At 59.3% G+C, this 16080-nt stretch overlaps 2 protein-coding genes across 3 annotated transcripts; one reads left to right on the plus strand and one right to left on the minus strand.

The window, feature by feature from the left end:
* Positions 1-177: 177 nt before the first annotated feature.
* RETSAT (retinol saturase) lies at positions 178-6430 on the plus strand. Of its 2 annotated transcripts, XM_059870468.1 has the most exons (11): positions 179-422; positions 811-993; positions 1518-1762; positions 2272-2473; positions 2787-2984; positions 3078-3197; positions 3671-3809; positions 3955-4064; positions 4318-4484; positions 5114-5273; positions 5660-6430. In XM_059870468.1, the coding sequence occupies exons 1-11, from the start codon at positions 248-250 to the stop codon at positions 5803-5805; spliced, it is 1845 nt and encodes a 614-aa protein (XP_059726451.1). In that variant the 5' UTR covers positions 179-247; the 3' UTR covers positions 5806-6430. The 2 variants fall into 2 exon arrangements, with proteins under 2 accessions (XP_059726452.1, XP_059726451.1); XM_059870469.1 differs by lacking the exon at positions 811-993 and having other exon boundaries at positions 178-422.
* Positions 6431-9060: 2630 nt separating this feature from the next.
* Positions 9061-14545, minus strand: TGOLN2 (trans-golgi network protein 2). Its single transcript, XM_059870484.1, has 4 exons — positions 14391-14545; positions 12434-13833; positions 11829-11912; positions 9061-11309 (listed from the first exon to the last, which is right to left on the minus strand). Exons 1-4 carry the CDS (start codon positions 14458-14460, stop codon positions 11304-11306), a joined length of 1560 nt encoding a protein of 519 aa, XP_059726467.1. The 5' UTR covers positions 14461-14545; the 3' UTR covers positions 9061-11303.
* Between the last annotated feature and the right edge of the window lie 1535 nt (positions 14546-16080).

Below are 16080 nucleotides of genomic sequence, written 5' to 3' on the forward strand. Positions count from 1 at the left end.
CCCGGTGTCGCCAGCTCCCAGTGCCAGCTCCTGGTGCCCAGCGTCAGCTCTCACTTCCCTGTCCAGCTCCCAGTGCCCAGGACCAGCCCCCGGTGCCCAGGACCAGCTCCCGGTGCCCAATGCCAATTCCCAGTCCCAGCTCCAAGTGCCCGCCCCCGCTCCTCCCCGCGGTCCCCCCGCCCCGTGCCGGAGCCACCCCCGTGCCCGCTGTTGCCGGCTCCCGGAACGGCGCGGCTCCCACGGCACCATGTGGCTGCAGGCGCTGCTCTTCCTCGCCCCCCTTCTCCTCCTCCTCCTCGTCCTCCTCTCCTTCATGCTCCTGAGGGGCTCGGGCAGCCGCAACCCCTTCGCCACCGACAGCCGCCGCCCGCCCGCCCCGCTTGTCACCGACAAGGCTGTGCGCAGGACCGTCGTCAAGACAGGTACGGGACCCCTGGGGCCACCAACCACCCCGGAGGGATTAGACCGGGGATGGCATCGCCCCCAGGGTGGATCATCCCCGGGACAGCACCACCCCGGGCTGCCATTAACTCCCCGGAGCGACATCCCCCCGGGGTGGCACCATCCCGGGCTGTGACGGACACCCCCGGGATGGCATTGTCACCCGCAGGGTGGCACCACCCCGGGCTGTGACGGACCCCCCTGGGGTGGCATTGTTCCCCCCCAGTGTCACCCCCGCGGTTCCACCCCGGGTGTCACGGACCCCCCCGGGACGGCATTGTCACCCCCGCGGTGCCACCCTCTCACGGCGGTTCCGGGGGTCCTCCGTGCCGTGGGGAGCCCCCCCGGTGATGCCCCCGTTGCCCGCAGTGTTCTCGGCAGACAAGGTGCCCGCGGAGCTCGATGCCATCGTGGTGGGCAGCGGCATCGGCGGGCTGGCGGCCGCGGCGCTGCTGGCCAAGGCGGGCTGGCGTGTGCTGGTGCTGGAGCAGCACGGCAAGCTGGGGGGCTGCTGCCACACCTTCAGCGAGAAGGGCTTCGAGTTTGACACCGGTACCGTTCGGGGCCCCAGTTCCCCCCGGAGCCCAGGGAGGGGCGTGGGATACCCTCAGGGTGGGAGCTCCCCTGCACACAGCTCCTGCTACACAAACCATTCTCCTGCTCTTCACCCCAAAACCCTCTGGGCGCAGGATACCAAACCCCCCAGGTTCCCCACAGCCAGCCCCCGTGTGCTTCCCGGCGGGGGGGATGTCACCTCAGGACACACCTTGCTGGAAAACTTCCTGTGGCGAGACAAAGTCCGGCTCTGTGTGTTCCCGAGTCGCTGGGATTGATTATTTACAGCAGAGATGGATAGCAAAATGTAACAAAACTCAAAAAACTACCAGCTAAAAACAGTGTCATTCACCCCAGCTGGGAGGCGGGTGTATCCCAGATCTTCCCTTTCCCTTCCACATGGAGCTGATGGGGTAGGGATGCTGGGTTTGGTGTGTCCTGGGGTGGGAAAATGAAAGGAAAAAATAGGTGAAAATAAGAGGAAAAAAGAGGAAGATAAAGGAAAAAAATGTCTATTTTAGGGATCCACTATGTGGGGAATATTCAGGAGGGCTCCCTGATGCGGTTCCTGGTGGACCAGCTGACAGATGGGCAGCTGGAGTGGGCCCCCCTGCCGCCCACCTACGACGCCGTGGTTTTGGGGGACCCCCAGGGCGCTGGCAAGACCTTCCACATCCATGCTGGGGAGAGGGAATATTTCCGGAGGCTGAAGGAGCAGTTCCCCGGGGAGGCGGCGGCCATCGACGAGTTCCAGCGGTTGGTGAAGGTGGGGTAACACCAGGGGAGCCTGGATCTGGGGGTCACACAACGAGGGGAGCCCCCCTGGCACCTGGGTGCTGGGCACCCCCAGGGAATGATGGCATCACCCCAAAAGCGTTGGGAAACACACCACTCAGCAAAATCGGGCAAATTGCCCCTTTCTGCCTCAAAAATGCAGCATCACGGATGTTTTGGGGGAGGTGTCTTTACAGAAGAAGTTCTTTAAGGAGTTGGGGTGGAGGTCTTTAAGGACGTTTTTCTCAAGAACCACAGAACCACTTTTCTGGGTGCAACTTTTTGGGGAAGTTTTTTGGGAGGAGCTCTCTGGAGGAGTTTCGATGGGGAAGCTTTTTGGCAGAAGCTTCTCTTAAAGGTTTTTGGGGGAAGGTTCTTGAGGGAAGGTTTTTGAGGGACCCAGTACTCCCCTTGCCCACGGCTCCCCAGCAGTGAATTTAAGGGGAAAAACTGCTTTGGAGCACCTCTGGGGCGTGTCTGAGCCCCTGGCTCTCCCTGCAGAGTGCTGGCCGTGGGGCTGTGCTGCTGGGGCTCCTGAAGATGCTCCCGAGGTTCCTGGCCAGGCTCCTGGTGTGCTCCAGGCTGCTTCCACGCCTCTGCTCCTTCTCCCACCTGGCCTCACGCAGCCTCAAGGAGGTGGTGGATGGTCTCACCCCCAACCCCGAGCTCCGGGCTGTCCTCAGCTACATCTTCCCCACCTATGGTAGGTGACCAGGAGGCCCTGGGATGATGTTAAACCCTTTAGAAACAGAAAAAAGGTAAGAACCCCCTTTTTTGGAATGTTTGCAGGAATGTTCTGTGGATGCTTCACCAGCATCCTTGTCCCCAAGTCACTGGCAGGTGACATGTCCCCATTGCTCCTCTCCATCTCTTTCCCTCTGCGTTCTTCATCTTCCCCGTGGGGTGACATCATTCCTGTACAAGGGGATGTACAAAGTGTTCTTCATCCTAAACATTTAGGATAAGCTCCAAACCTGCGATTTGCCCAAAGCCACCTTGGCCACCCCTTTTCCCAGGTGTGCGCCCCTCCAAGGCCAGCTTCTCCATGCACAGCATCCTGGTGAACCACTTCCTCCACGGCGCCTGGTACCCCAAGGGCGGGGCGGGGGAAATCGCCTTCCACATCATCCCCGTGATCCGGAGGGCCGGAGGCAACGTCTTTGGGAAGGCGCCGGTGCAGAGGATCCTGCTGGACACCCAGGGCAGAGCCTGCGGTGAGCAGCGGGCACGGGGCTGCTCCCAGCCGGGAGGGTCCTTGTTCCTTTCACCAGCACCTCATTCTTCCCCCTCTGCATTCCCCCTGCCAGGTGTGAGCGTCAGAAAAGGCCAGGACTCGGTGGATATCTTGGCGCCCGTGATCATTTCGGATGCCGGGATCTTCAACACCTACGAGAGGCTGCTGCCGGCGGAGGCGCGGGCTCTGCCGGGTGCGGCGCTAATCCCGCCCTGAGCCTCGGGGGAAAGCCGATTTACCAATTAGCACTGGCAAACCCCCTGTCGCTCCTGTGCACAGCCCTCAAAACCCAGCCCTGGCCCGCTCCTTTCTTCAGGGCGGTTTCATTCAGCTTAAATTAATTGGCCCAAATTGGCTGTGCTTGGGGAAAGTCCTGGTTTGGTGCGAGGATTCCCTAAAAACACACGGTGCAGGGCCCCGAAATTCGTGGGAGTTGGTGGAATGTCCTAGAAAATCTTCTGGGGCGAGGATGGGGAGAAGGGGACAGAGGTGCTTAGGAAGGGTCACATCTGGGTGGAAGGGAGATGGTTTGTGTGGGTGGGAAGGGTCAGGGCTTGGTGGGAAAGGAGCAGGATTGGAGAAACCACTTCTTTGTATCTGAGGAGCCTAGAAAAGCCTGATTTCCCCCAGAACAGACTAAGTGCCCTTTTTCCCTCCACGCTGCAGAGATCCAGTCCCAGCTCCACATGCTGGCCCCTGGTGAGGGGGGCTTCACCGTCTTCGTCGGCCTCAGCGGCTCGAGGGAGGAGCTGGGGCTGGAGCCCACCAACTACTTCATGTTCCCAGGGAGCGACCTGGATGGAATGTAGGTCTGGCTTCACCTTGGATGTGCTTGGTTGAGCGTAAGGAGATGGATTCCTGGGCAGTGACTCAGCCAAGGGGGGTTTGGCCAAAGGAGGGTTCAGGGGGGCTGTGCCCTGGACCCAGCTCAGCCTTTCCCTCTCGTGCAGCATGCAGCGCTACCTGGCTTCGTCCAGAGAAGAAGCTGCCAGCAACATCCCTTTCCTCTTTGTCACCTCGCCATCAGCCAAGGACCCCACCTGGGAAATGAGGCACCCAGGTGAGGCTGACACCACAAATGCTTGTGAGGGGTTTCAAAACTCCTGCTGGGGTTTGGTGATCCCAAAGAAGGAGTTCCCACTCAGCTATCCTTGGCCAAAGCTGGGCAGGGCTCATGGAATGCAGTCTTTGGGACACCTGGATGAAGGACATGGAACCCCAAAGATCTGGGGACATCCCCCGGGTTTGGGGCAGCGACAGGGTGGGATGAGGGCGGGCAGAGGGACAAGCACCCCAGCCTTGTCCTCCTGCAGGTAAATCCACGATGGCCATCGTCACCTTCGCCAGGTACGAGTGGTTCGAGGAGTGGAAGGACAAGCAGGTCCACAAGCGGGGGGATGACTATGAGGACCTGAAGAAGGCTTTTGTGGATGCCATCATGCAGACTGTCTCCAAGCTCTACCCTCGCATCGAGGGCCGGGTGAGGAAACTCGGGGTTCAGGGGTCCTAAACTCGGGGTTCAGGGGTCCTAAACTCGGGGTTCAGGGGTCCTCCAGCTCCTCTCTACCTACCTGATGACCGTGGAGTCATGGAATGGTTTGGGCTGGAAAAGACCTTAAAGCTCATTCAGTTCCACCCCGTCATGAGCAGGGACACCCTCCACCAGACCAGCTTGCTCCAATCCCCATCTAGCCTGGCCAGACCTGGATGACCATCCCACGATGATCCTCCAGAACCATCCTGGGACAAAACCTGGCCAGAACCACCAGCCCAGGCTCTGCCAGGAAACCCATCCCAGGCTGTACCCCCATAGCCCACAGCCAGGTTCCTGCAGAGGCCCCCCCGTGCTGCTGCCCCTGCAGACCTGCCAGGTGGCACTCCCCTCACCAACCAGCACCCGCCCTGTCCCTGTCCCCCACAGATCGAGTACCTGTCGGGTGGCACTCCCCTCACCAACCAGCACCCACCCTGTCCCCCCACAGATCGAGTACCTGTCGGGTGGCACTCCCCTCACCAACCAGCACCCACCCTGTCCCCCACAGATCGAGTACCTGTCGGGTGGCACTCCCCTCACCAACCAGCACCCACCCTGTCCCTGTCCCCCCACAGATCGAGTACCTGTCGGGTGGCACTCCCCTCACCAACCAGCACTACATTGCCAGTCCCCACGGCGAGTTCTACGGCGCTGACCACGGCATGCCCCGCCTGCAGGCCGAGGCCATTGCCACCCTGCGGGCAGACACGGCCGTGCCCAACCTCTACCTGACAGGTGACAGGGCCACCAGCGTCCTCAGAGCAGGACAGCTCCGGGGGAGCAGGATGGGGCAGGGAAAAGCTGCAATCCTGAAATGGAATTAAGGGAAGAGCCGCTGTGGGGCAATGGGATAACACCGGGAAAAGCAGAGCTCTGTGGTCCCAGGGGAGGAGGGAAGGGCTGTGCTCCCCCAGCTCTGGGAGGCTGTCTCCCTGCCCAGGACACGGGGGGGATTTCCTGCTGGAGACAAGGGAAGGTCAGATGGGGAGGGGGCTGTGGGCTCAGACCCCAGGGATGGTGCGGGGGCAGCTGGAAGGTGATGCCCAAACCACCACTGATGGTTGGAGTGGGGACTGAGGGCTGCTCACAGGTTGACCTCATCTGCTGCTCCCTCCTTTCAGGGCAGGATTTGTGCGTGGGGGGTTTCATGGGAGCCCTGCAAGGAGCCATCATCTGCGCCAGCACCATCCTCAAGCGCAACCTCTACGCGGACGTGGCGTGGCTGAAGATGTGCTTGCAGGCCACCAACTCCAAGAAGGGAGACTAAAGGCTGCCATCCCACCAGCAGGGACCCCTGCTCCCAGCACACCACCCCACCTCACTCTCAGCTGTCACACACCTGCAGCAGACCTGTCTCTATGCCAAGCTGAGGGATTTCATCCAGGACGATGCTGTTCCCATTCCCAGACAGATTGTGTTGGACCTCACCCCGCCTAAAAAAATGCATCCCCTTCCACCATCATGTCCAGTGCTGGTTCCTGGCCATGAAGGGAGTCCCCAGGAGCTGTTGGGACCAGGAGAGAAGTCAAGATAACCCCAAAACAGGTGCCACCAGCAGCTCCCGTGGCTGCCTGATCCCATCAGGATCACTGACCCCAGCCAAAGCCCACCTCCACCTGCAGCCCCAGAGCTGTCTGAGAGCTTGCTGGCTGTCCAGTGCTTCCAGAGTCATTCCTGGGAGCAGCAGGACCCCAGCCCCCCCCAATTCCCAGTGTTTGGGTGCTGCTCTCCCCCCCTGTTGCCCCAAGGCATCCGTGGCACAAGCTCACAGTCCTTCAGCAGCAACAAAGTCCTTCTGTCTGCTGGTAAAAAAGCGTGGGAACAGGATGAAAGTCCTCTCCAGATGGGAAGGGAAGCACGTGAAACTGGAAGTAATAAAAGAGTGACCATGATCCTGGGATTTGTGCCTCATGATGGGTCAGTGGGCTGGGGGTTGTGAGGGAGAAGGGGAAGGGAAAGCAGTCTGGAACGTGCTGATGGAGCAGGCAAAAAGCAGAGGCCAGAGCCAGCTGCTGAGCAGGGAGCAGTGTGGCCGTGCTGGAAAGGAGCCCTGGAAAGAGGCTTGAAGGCTGATCTGGCAAAGAGGATTAGATCACTGAGCAGAGAGATAATTCGGTGATGGGATGGAATTTGCAGAGAAGGTGAGCTCTGCCAGGAGAGATCACACAGAGGTGATCTCAGCCCCTTGAGGAGTCCAGGGGCACAGCAGGGAACTGGAGGGGCTGCTCTGGCACCTCCAGCCCAGGTGAGACCCCACCTGCAGAGCTTCCCCCAGCTCTGGCTCCAACACCTGAGGGATGTGGAGCTTCTGGAGCAAGTCCAGAGGAGGCCATGGAGCTGCTCCAGGGCTGGAGCCCCTCTGCCATGGAGCCAGGATGGGAAAAATGGGGGTGCTCACATGGAGAAGGCTCCAGGCAGAGCTCAGAGCCCCTTCAGGGCCTGAAGGGGCTCCAGGAGAGCTGCAGAGGGACTGGGGACAAGGATGGAGGGACAGGACCCAGGGAACGGCTCCCAGTGCCAGAGGGCAGGGCTGGGTGGGATATTGGGAATGAGGAATTGTTCCCTGGCAGGGTGGGCAGAGCAGCTGGGGCTGCCCCTGGATCCCTGGCAGAAGAGCCAGGTCCTCTTCCCAGGGACCCTCTGGAGAGCAGAAACGTCTGATTTAGGCCCAGAACAGTGCAGTGACATCCAGCCTTCACCCAACCTTCCCCCAGCAGCTCCAAGGAGACCCAAACCTGCCTCTACTCCTGCTTTTCTCACCCCAAAGAGCTCCAACCCTGCAAATGCCATCTCAGTCATGCTGGTGTTTTTTTAATCCAAACAAACAGTCCCAGGCCATGGAATCTGTCGTGCAGAGGCAAAGCTGATGTGTTTGCTTGGCTGGTGCCCTGCCCATAAGGAAAATACCTGCTGTGAGATCAGCTCAGGTTCACCTGTTTGCTCAGGAGGCCGTGCAGGACTCAAAGCTTTCAGGAGAAGAAGATGAGATCAAACAAACCCGGGGAGGTGAATGGGGTTTGCAGGCTGAGCTCGCTGGGGGCCAGAGGGGAGGTCAGGGAGGGGCTGCAGCAGCATTTCACAGAGCCCTGGAACCATCTGGGCTGGGAAAGCCCCGAGACCACCAAGTCCAACTGCCAAGGCCACCACTGACCCATGTCCCCAGGTGCCACATCCACACAGCTGCTAAATCCCCCTGGGGATGGGGTCTCCACCCCTGCTCAGGGCCTGGACTGCTGTTTCCATAGGGGAATCTCCCCAAAATCCAAGCTGAACCTCTCCTGGCATAGCTTGAGGCCATTTCCTCTCATCCTGTCCCCTGTTAGCAGAGCCCAGCCCCAGCTGGGGAAGAGCTGCACTCTCCAGAGCAGCAGGAGGGTTAGAAGGCCCAGCCCCAGCCCCGTGCCCAGTTTCACCCAGCTTCTCATGCATGAAAGCTCCTCCACCCTCAGGGCCTCTCTGCTGAACTGCCTCTATCAGAATGTCTCAATCCTGCCCCGATAAGCAGAGCCCAACCCAGCTGGCAAAGCATTTCTGATTTCATCTGGCATTATTTCCACTCATGGACTCGGACTCAGGGCAGTCACCCCCACATGACCCCATGGGCACTCCCCACCCCCGGGATGCCCACGGCGCTTCCTGCACCAGGGACAGGACCTGCCCTGCCTGCCAAAGGCTTCTGGGGCCTTTCCAGCCCTCTCAGATCAGGGTGGGAGCAGGCAGGGGGCTCATGAGCTCTGGAGGCACAATGCAGTGGGTTTTTGGGAAATCACCCTAAGGAGACAGAGCAGAGCAGTGCTTTGAGCCCCTGGCAGCAAGGCTGGGAACTGGGGGGGTCTGTAAGGTCTCTGCCAACCTCACATCCCCATGGGAATCTTCCTTTGATCCCACATTTTCACCCTTTTCTCCTCCTGCAAGCTGTGAGCAGCCCATCCCCAGGAAAACCATTTCCCACTCCCAGCCCGGGGGGAGGAGAGGGTGGAAGGTGGGATTTCCTCCTGGGAGGGAAAGGAGGGACTTTCTTCCATTCCTGGCAGGAAACCCTCCCCAGAGTGCCCTCAGCATGCACGGGGCACCTTCCTCTGCCCGTTCCACACCTCTCCTTCCCAGCCTCCCAGCTGCTGCTGCTGCTGCTCCAGCCAGCTGGGACATCCTGGCACTGCCCTCTGGGGCTCTCTGCAGCACGAAGAAGAAATCCAAGAGGAAAGCTCACCACTAAGCTGTGTCCAGAGCAGTTTAATCTCCTCTTGGGCCCTGACCTCACAGCACCCAGTGGAGCTGGGCTGGTACTGGGCCCTGGAAAGCAGACTGGAAACTTCAAATCCGCTCTGGCCCGGGCCTGTCTGGGCTCCTTCCGGCTGCACATGAGCTCTGAGCACAAACAGCCCCACAAAACCAGGGCCTGCAATCAAAATCAAAGTGGTTTTGCATAAAGACGAGCCACCCTGCACCTTTGGTGCCAGGTGTCAATGAAAACCATGCAAAGAACGTGTTAAAAAAAAAAAACCAAGAGAGAAGTGAAAACTCACCCTTTTGTGTCTTTTTTAATCCATTTACTGATTTCACCGCACAGAAAATAAAAAAACAGTACAAAGAACTGTAAAAAATTCTGATCCTTCCAAGCAAGGTGCATTGCACTGCAGCAGAAAACAAACCACGTGCTGGTTTGAGCCTAAAAAGTAGGAATATTTGGCAAAAACCCCCTGTACCAACAGACAGCATCCATGGAAAACACGTGTGTCCAAAGGGAAAAGGTTCTTGTGCACCTTGATCCCTCTGGGACACGTTGCATAAACAGCATAAAACTCAACCAGCTGGGAGCAGTCCCAGAGGTCTGGGGCAGCCCAGTCTGATGGCAGAACACAGCAGCCTCGGGGAGTGCTGGTGGGGAGATTTTGGGGGAAAACCCCACAATTCAGGCTGCTGGGAGCCCTGCCTCTCCCCAGACCCGTGAGGTGTGTCCCCATCACCCTAAGGAATGCTTGGCTCAGCCTGGGATCCAGGTGCTTGAGGTCCAAAATGTTCCCTCCCTGCTGGCAGCAGGGTGGGATCCCACAGCCTGGGGCAAGAGAGGCTTTGAAACAGCTCCCAGGATAGAAAAGTAAGTAGATGGTGAAAAAATAAAAAGCCTTTCTAAATTATTATTCAATTTAAAAAAAGACAAACCAGGACAAAGCCAGCGTAGAGCACTCACACCCCAAAAAGCACACACACTCCAAAACCCCTGGCCAGAGCAGCACACAGAATCCCACACACTGCAACAGGGCTGCCCTCCCTGCTGTGCCCAAAAAGGCAGAAGTGTCCCCCTCCCCAGCAGCCCCCAGCCTGGCTGACCCCTCAGGGGCTCTGCAGCAGGGTGGGCTGGGCAGGAGGTTCCACCCTTTGTCCCCAGAGCTGCATTCCCAGCCCTGTTTCCCCTTCCCCTCCCTCCACCCTCCTGTTCTCCAAACAACTCCTGGAAGTCCCTTCAGCATCCGAGATGTTTCCTAGGGAAACCCTGAGAACTCTTGAAAGCCAAGAGGGACCCTGATGCTTGCCAAGAGCCAGCAAAAAGGGAGAGGATGGTTCTAGGGTTTGGAGAAGGCCAAACCCTCTCTCCCCTCTTGGAATAAACCATTAGGAAATCAAAACTAGAGCTGCAGCTTTCACAGTGACCAGGAAACAGCTCTGCCCTTGTCCAAGGTGACCACAGGGCAAGGAGCTGATTGTCCCCAAGCCTGGCAGGGCCAGAAAAAGCCCCCAGAAGGGAACTTAACCATCCTGGGACTCCTCCCATGCAGTCAGGGCAGGACTGGCACACGCCTGGCACCTGATGTGGTGCAGCTGGGTGCCCACGTGAGGAGCTCTGGGCTCCTCCAATCTTTTCTTTTTTCAGGAAAAATCCAAAGCAGGAGCCAAGCAGGTACTTTGTGCCCTCTCCAGAAACATCCCAGCTTGAAGAAACCTCTGGGGAGTGGAGGTGCAGGAATGAAAACCACCTCACAGGTGGAAGTGGGGCACCAACCCTCGGGCTGACCAGTACCAGTCCAGCACTGGAGGGACTGGGAGCCTCCCTCATCCCAAACTCCTCAGGGATTTACATTCCTTCCTTCCTACACCTGACAAGGGCAGGAAGCAATCTTCCCATCTGAATCCCTGACCCAACAGGGCATGGATTCCCCAGCCTGACCCCCTCCTGCACACCCCACCACTACCAACACACACAGTGCAAACGGCTGAACTGGGAGCACTGGGAGGGAAGAGACCTGCATGGAGCACAAAGGGTTTGAGCTACAAAAACTGCTTCAGCATGGCCAAAGCTGTGTGTGGAAAAGGGAATCTGGGTGTGAGACTGATCAGGGAGAGAAAACCCAAATCTGAGTCTGTGCTGGGTCAATTCCAAACGAGAGATCTCAGGTGCTCCCAACCTGAGCATCCAAACCCTGCAGGTGGAGAAGGAGGGGCAGGAGGAGACCAAGGCAGCATCGTTCCCAGGCAAGGGACAGTCCCATGGCTCATTGTGCAGCAGATCCTTAATGTCCCCCCAGGAGGAGGGGTCAGTCCAGCAGATGGCAAACTCCATTGCATTGGGACACACAAGTCCTGGGTCTGGCTTTTCCAGCAGCCAGACGCCCAGGGGGAAAACAAGGCAGCTGGGAAAGGAGCAATTTAGGGAAGTGAGAGGTTTTATCAAGGTGCAGGTGCAAAACAAAAAGCGCTTCCGCCCTTCCCGTGGACTGGAATCCAACTGTGGCAGCACTGCATCCCCGCCATCATCTGAGGAGGAATCTAGATCTGGAAAGGCAAAAGGAAAGGTTGGGACTGCCCCACAGCTCAGAATTACTCTGCTGCTCTGTCCAGGCTTGAGTGGGCTGAGAAGCTCCCAAAGCAAGCAGGAGCTCTTGCCTTTGCTTTCCTAACTTTCCTCTTCCTGTGGCAGAAGATAATTACAGGCACATCTGCCCTGAAGGGCAAGAGGTGGAACAAGGTTTCAAGGGACAGAAGAAAGGGATTTCTCCACAAATCCAACCCTTCTCCCTCTAAAATCCTCTCTGACAAGTCATTTGGATCGGTGACAAAGTCATCCAGCACAGCCCAGCTGGGGACTGTCCCATCTGTGCCCCGGGGCAGCTCTGCCAGCACTCCTCGGCCTCACTTTCTCCATTTCCTGGCAAAACCCTGCTTCCACACCAAACTGTGCTTTCCAAACTGCCTGAGCTGGGCCTTTGGGACCCTTCCTAATGCAAAGGGACAATATCTTGTATTTCCAACACACACCAGGCACACCAACCCCCACTTTGGGCTGGCTCTCACCTTCTGATCCAGTCTCTGATAATCACCAGATTTGGGCCGTCGACCTGTTTTCGATCTTTTTCCTTCCAGAGCAAAAGCAATGATCTTTGGAGAGAGAAAAATGGAGAGAGGGTGAGTGGAACAGCAGCTTCCAACACAGGCTCACCTCTGGATTTTCATTTTCCTGCTCCCACAACCCTTTCCTGAAACATGTAAATGCCAGTACTCAACCATTCCTAAGATGGATAATGAGGTTTGCTCAACAAGCAGAAAACAGTAAGAATGTTCTCTTTTGTTGTCCTCCCTCAAAACCAGCTTTATGTGAGGAAAGACAACCCCAATCTTCTGATGCTGCTATAGAAAACTGTCAGTAGGAAACTGTCAGAGGTAAGATGGAGGGATCCACACCCCTTTGTGGTTTCGCCTCTCAGGTGAAAACCAGCAGCAGAGCTGACAACACCCAGTTCCCACCAGCTCCAACCCCTTTCCTGGTCCCAACCCTCCCGCTGCTGTGGGACCACAGGAACGTGGACCAGACTGGGAGATGCTGGTGAGAAAGCAGTCAGGAGGAGGGGACAGGGCTGGCAGGTGCCAGCCCACCCTGGGGGCTCGAGCAGGGCGCTCACCTTGCGTTTGTTGTGGTAGGCCACGTACAGGGCTGCCACAATGACAGCCGTGGTCACCAGGTAGGCAAAGAAGTGGCTGCTCTCCGAGCGGGCCCTGGGCAGGGAGGGAACACTCCTGTCCCTGTCCTGCTGCAGGGAGGTGTCACTGCCCTCCTCAGCCTTGGCCACGTCCTCCACGGCGCTCTCCTCATTCTCCAAGGAGCTGTCACCCTCCCCAGCGGGGGCAGCCGAGTGGGACACAGGGCTCTGCTCCTCCTGGGAGTTCTGAGCACTGTCCTGCCCGTGAGGCTGCTCGCCAGCAGCACTGCCCTGGCTCTCAGCCTGGGTCTGCTGCCCCCCTGGGCTGCTGGCCCCGTTGCCCTGGTTGGTGCCACCCTGGGTGTTGCCCTGGTCCTGGTTGGTGCTGTCCTGGGTGTTGCTGTTCTGCGCGTTGATGTTGGGGTTGTTGCTGTCCTGGTTGGTGCCCTGGTCCTTGTTGCTGTTGTCCTGGTTGCTGCTGCCCTGGTCCTTGCTGCTATTGTCCTGGTTGTTGCTGTCCTGGTTGGTGCCCTGGTCCTTGCTGCTATTGTCCTGGTCGTTGCTGTTCTGCTTGTTGCCCTGGTCTTTGTTCGTGCTGTCCTGGTCGTTGCTGTTCTGGTCGTTGCTCTGGTTGGTACTGCCATTTGTGTTCTTGCTGTTCTTGTCACTGCTGCTCTTGGTCTTGTCATCTGTGCTGCCCCCGTTCTCGTTGCCCTCTGCCTGGCTGCCACCCTGGCCGTTCTTGCTGACACTGCTCTGCTGATTGTTGTTGTTCTGGCTGCCACTGTCACCATTAGTGCTGGCCCCTGCAGTGCCCTGGCTACCAGTGCCACTGCTTTGGTTGCCCGTGTCTGCAGTGCTGGAGTCTTTACCACCCTGGCCATCAGTGCCACTGCCTGCATTGCCCTGGCTAACACTGCTGGTCCCTGCAGTGCCCTGGCTACCAGTGCCACTGCTTTGGTTGCCCTGGCTACCAGGGGCACTGCCTGTGTTGTCCTGCCCATCACTGCCTGTCTTGCCTGTGTTACCACTGCTGCTGTTCTGGCCTTCGCCTCCTTGTTCCCCACCTCCTCCATCGCTGCTTCCACCATTGCCATCTGCACCTTGGCCCCCCTGAGCAGCCCCTGTGCCCTTGCCTTTCTGCGACTCCTTATTCTCCTTCTCGTCCTTGCTGCCGTTTACAGTCGGATTGTTGTCCTGCTGTTCGTTTTCCGCGTTGGTCCCGCTGCTCGTGTCTGTTTTGGGGTTGCCGTTGTTGGAGTTACCATGGTCCGTCTGCTCGTTTCCGTTCCCTGCGTGTGTGTTCGTGTGCTCCCCGTTGTCACCTGCTCCGGTTCCCTCAGACACCGCCTGAGATCCGCCGGACACCGTTTGCGATCCGTCTGCAGCGGCAAACACGGGGAGCCCGGTCAGTGGGCACCGGGGGGACGGGGGGAGACCCCCAGAGGGGCGGCGGGACCCCTGCGGGAGAGGGGACACGCCACAGGAGCGGGGAGCCCAGCCGGGACAGAGGGGGAGCTCGGGAGAGCGGGGGCTACCGAGGGCGGAGGGGGAACCCCGGTGAGTCCCCGGTGAACCTCGGGGGAGCGGGGGTGGCAAGGGCGGAGGGGGCACCCCCGGTGAACCTCGGGGGAGCGGGGGTGGCAAGGGCGGAGGGGGCACCCCCGGTGAACCTCGGGGGAGCGGGGGTGGCAAGGGCGGAGGGGGCACCCCCGGTGAACCTCGGGGGAGCGGGGGTGGCAAGGGCGGAGGGGGCACCCCCGGTGAACCTCGGGGGAGCGGGGGTGGCAAGGGCGGAGGGGGCACCCCCGGTGACCGAACGCGGCAGAACCCCAAGGGCAGAGGAGGCCCCCAAACCAAGCGCGGTGCCTGACCCCCCCCGGCCCAAGGGCTTAGATTCCCTCTCCCGCCCCCGCCGCAGTGCCCCGGCCCGGCGTACCGGCGGCGCAGAGCCCCAGGAGCAGCAGCAGCAGCAGGAGCAGCAGCGGCAGCGCCCGCGGGGCCTCCATGGCGGGCGGCCCTCAGCGCCGGCTCGGCCGCTTCCGGGCGCGGCTCTCGCGAGAGCGGGGAGGCAGCGGGAACGGCGCCGAGGGGGCGGAGACAGAAGTGAATTTGAATTTTTGGGCGGGTCTATGTGCTCGGGGCGGGGCTTGACAAAGGGCGGGGCTGTGGGCGTGTTCGCGGATGGGGCGGAGCTTGTTCCTGCTGGGGGCGGGGCTTGGGAGCCCTTTGGGAGGCAGTTGGCGCCCCCTGGCGGGCGCAGCTCAGCCCTGGGCGGTCACGGCCGAATTTTGGGGTAAAACCCGAGGATTTGGGGTGAAACCCGCCGGTTCGGGGTCTCTTTCCCGGCCCTGAGAGCCTGGGGCAGTGAGGACGGCAGCGACTGAAGCCCCAAGCGGGCGCTGGGAGTGCACTCCCGGCTCTGGAGTGGGCGAGGCTGGGGGACAGCCGGCAGGAAATCACGGCTGCTTTCTTTTCCCTTTCCTTTCCTTTGCTCCAGGACAGCTCTGGAGAACCTACTGGTTTTGGATAACCCGCTAGTTTTAGGGTATTCTTTTTATTTTTTTAATACCCTATTGTTTTTTGGATTTTAAAAATTTTTTGGATACCTGTTATTTTTCAGATGCTGCTTCGTTTTTTGGTTAACCTGTTGCTTTTCTTTTTTGGCCCAAGCAGGCACGTCCTGTTGCACAGCAGCGATTCCCAGTGGAGCAGGAAACTGGCTGTGCGTGTCAGCAGGCACCCAGGACTGTTCACTTCTTTCACTTTATCTGGTTTAGACTGTTAAATCTCCCTTCTCCGGGCTGAATATCCAGGAATGTGTCTCCAGCAGGAATCACAATCTTCCATGGGCCCATGGCCCGCTCCATTTAACCCTAAAACGCAGGAAAAACAGCACATTTAAACCAACACAGCGACTGGGGAACAACCCTGCCTTGGAGTGTGCCGAAGATGTGGCTGAAATTCTCCTCTGGTGGTTTCTTTTTCCCGGTCCCTGGGGAATCTCAGCTCCATTCAGCACATTCCAGCGGTCCCTGCTGCTCGGCTCTGCCCGTGCCAGCCTTTCCAGGGAGACCAGAGCAGTTGGCCCAGCGCTTTCCTGGGATTCAAACAGAAAACCGAGGCTGTTTCTCATGCTCGGCTTCCACCCACCCCCTGGAGGTCAAGAGTGACGGAGCAGAGGCCAAGTTTGTGCCCCGGGAACGGAGCCGTGCCCGCGGCACCGCGGCTGAGGCTGGCAGCAGCCCGTGGCCAGCCCAGGACCCAGCGCTCCTGCCGGCACCAGCGAGCTCCCCTCCCTCGGGCCGAGGGCAGCTGCTGCTCCTGGCCGTGGATCACGGAATCCCCCGGGCTGGGAGGGACCCCCGGCACCGCGGGTGCAGCTCCTGCACACCCCAGCACCTGAGCCCGCTCTCACCTGAGCACAGCTGCACCCCAGGCTCGGTCTTGGGGCGCTCCGGGTGCCTCTGCTCTCAGCAGTCCCTGCAATTCTCGGTTTGGGGATGGCTCTTTCCGAGAGCAGGCTGGACGCACAGACCTGGCCTTAATTAACGCTAATTGGGGTGCTTTCGCGCGCTGTCCCGCGGTCGGGTGTCAGGATAATAAAGTCCTCACCTCCCCGCCACGTC

Source organism: Haemorhous mexicanus, chromosome 30 (genome assembly GCF_027477595.1).
Source record: "Haemorhous mexicanus isolate bHaeMex1 chromosome 30, bHaeMex1.pri, whole genome shotgun sequence".
In the NCBI taxonomy this organism is placed as follows: Eukaryota; Metazoa; Chordata; class Aves; order Passeriformes; family Fringillidae; genus Haemorhous; species Haemorhous mexicanus.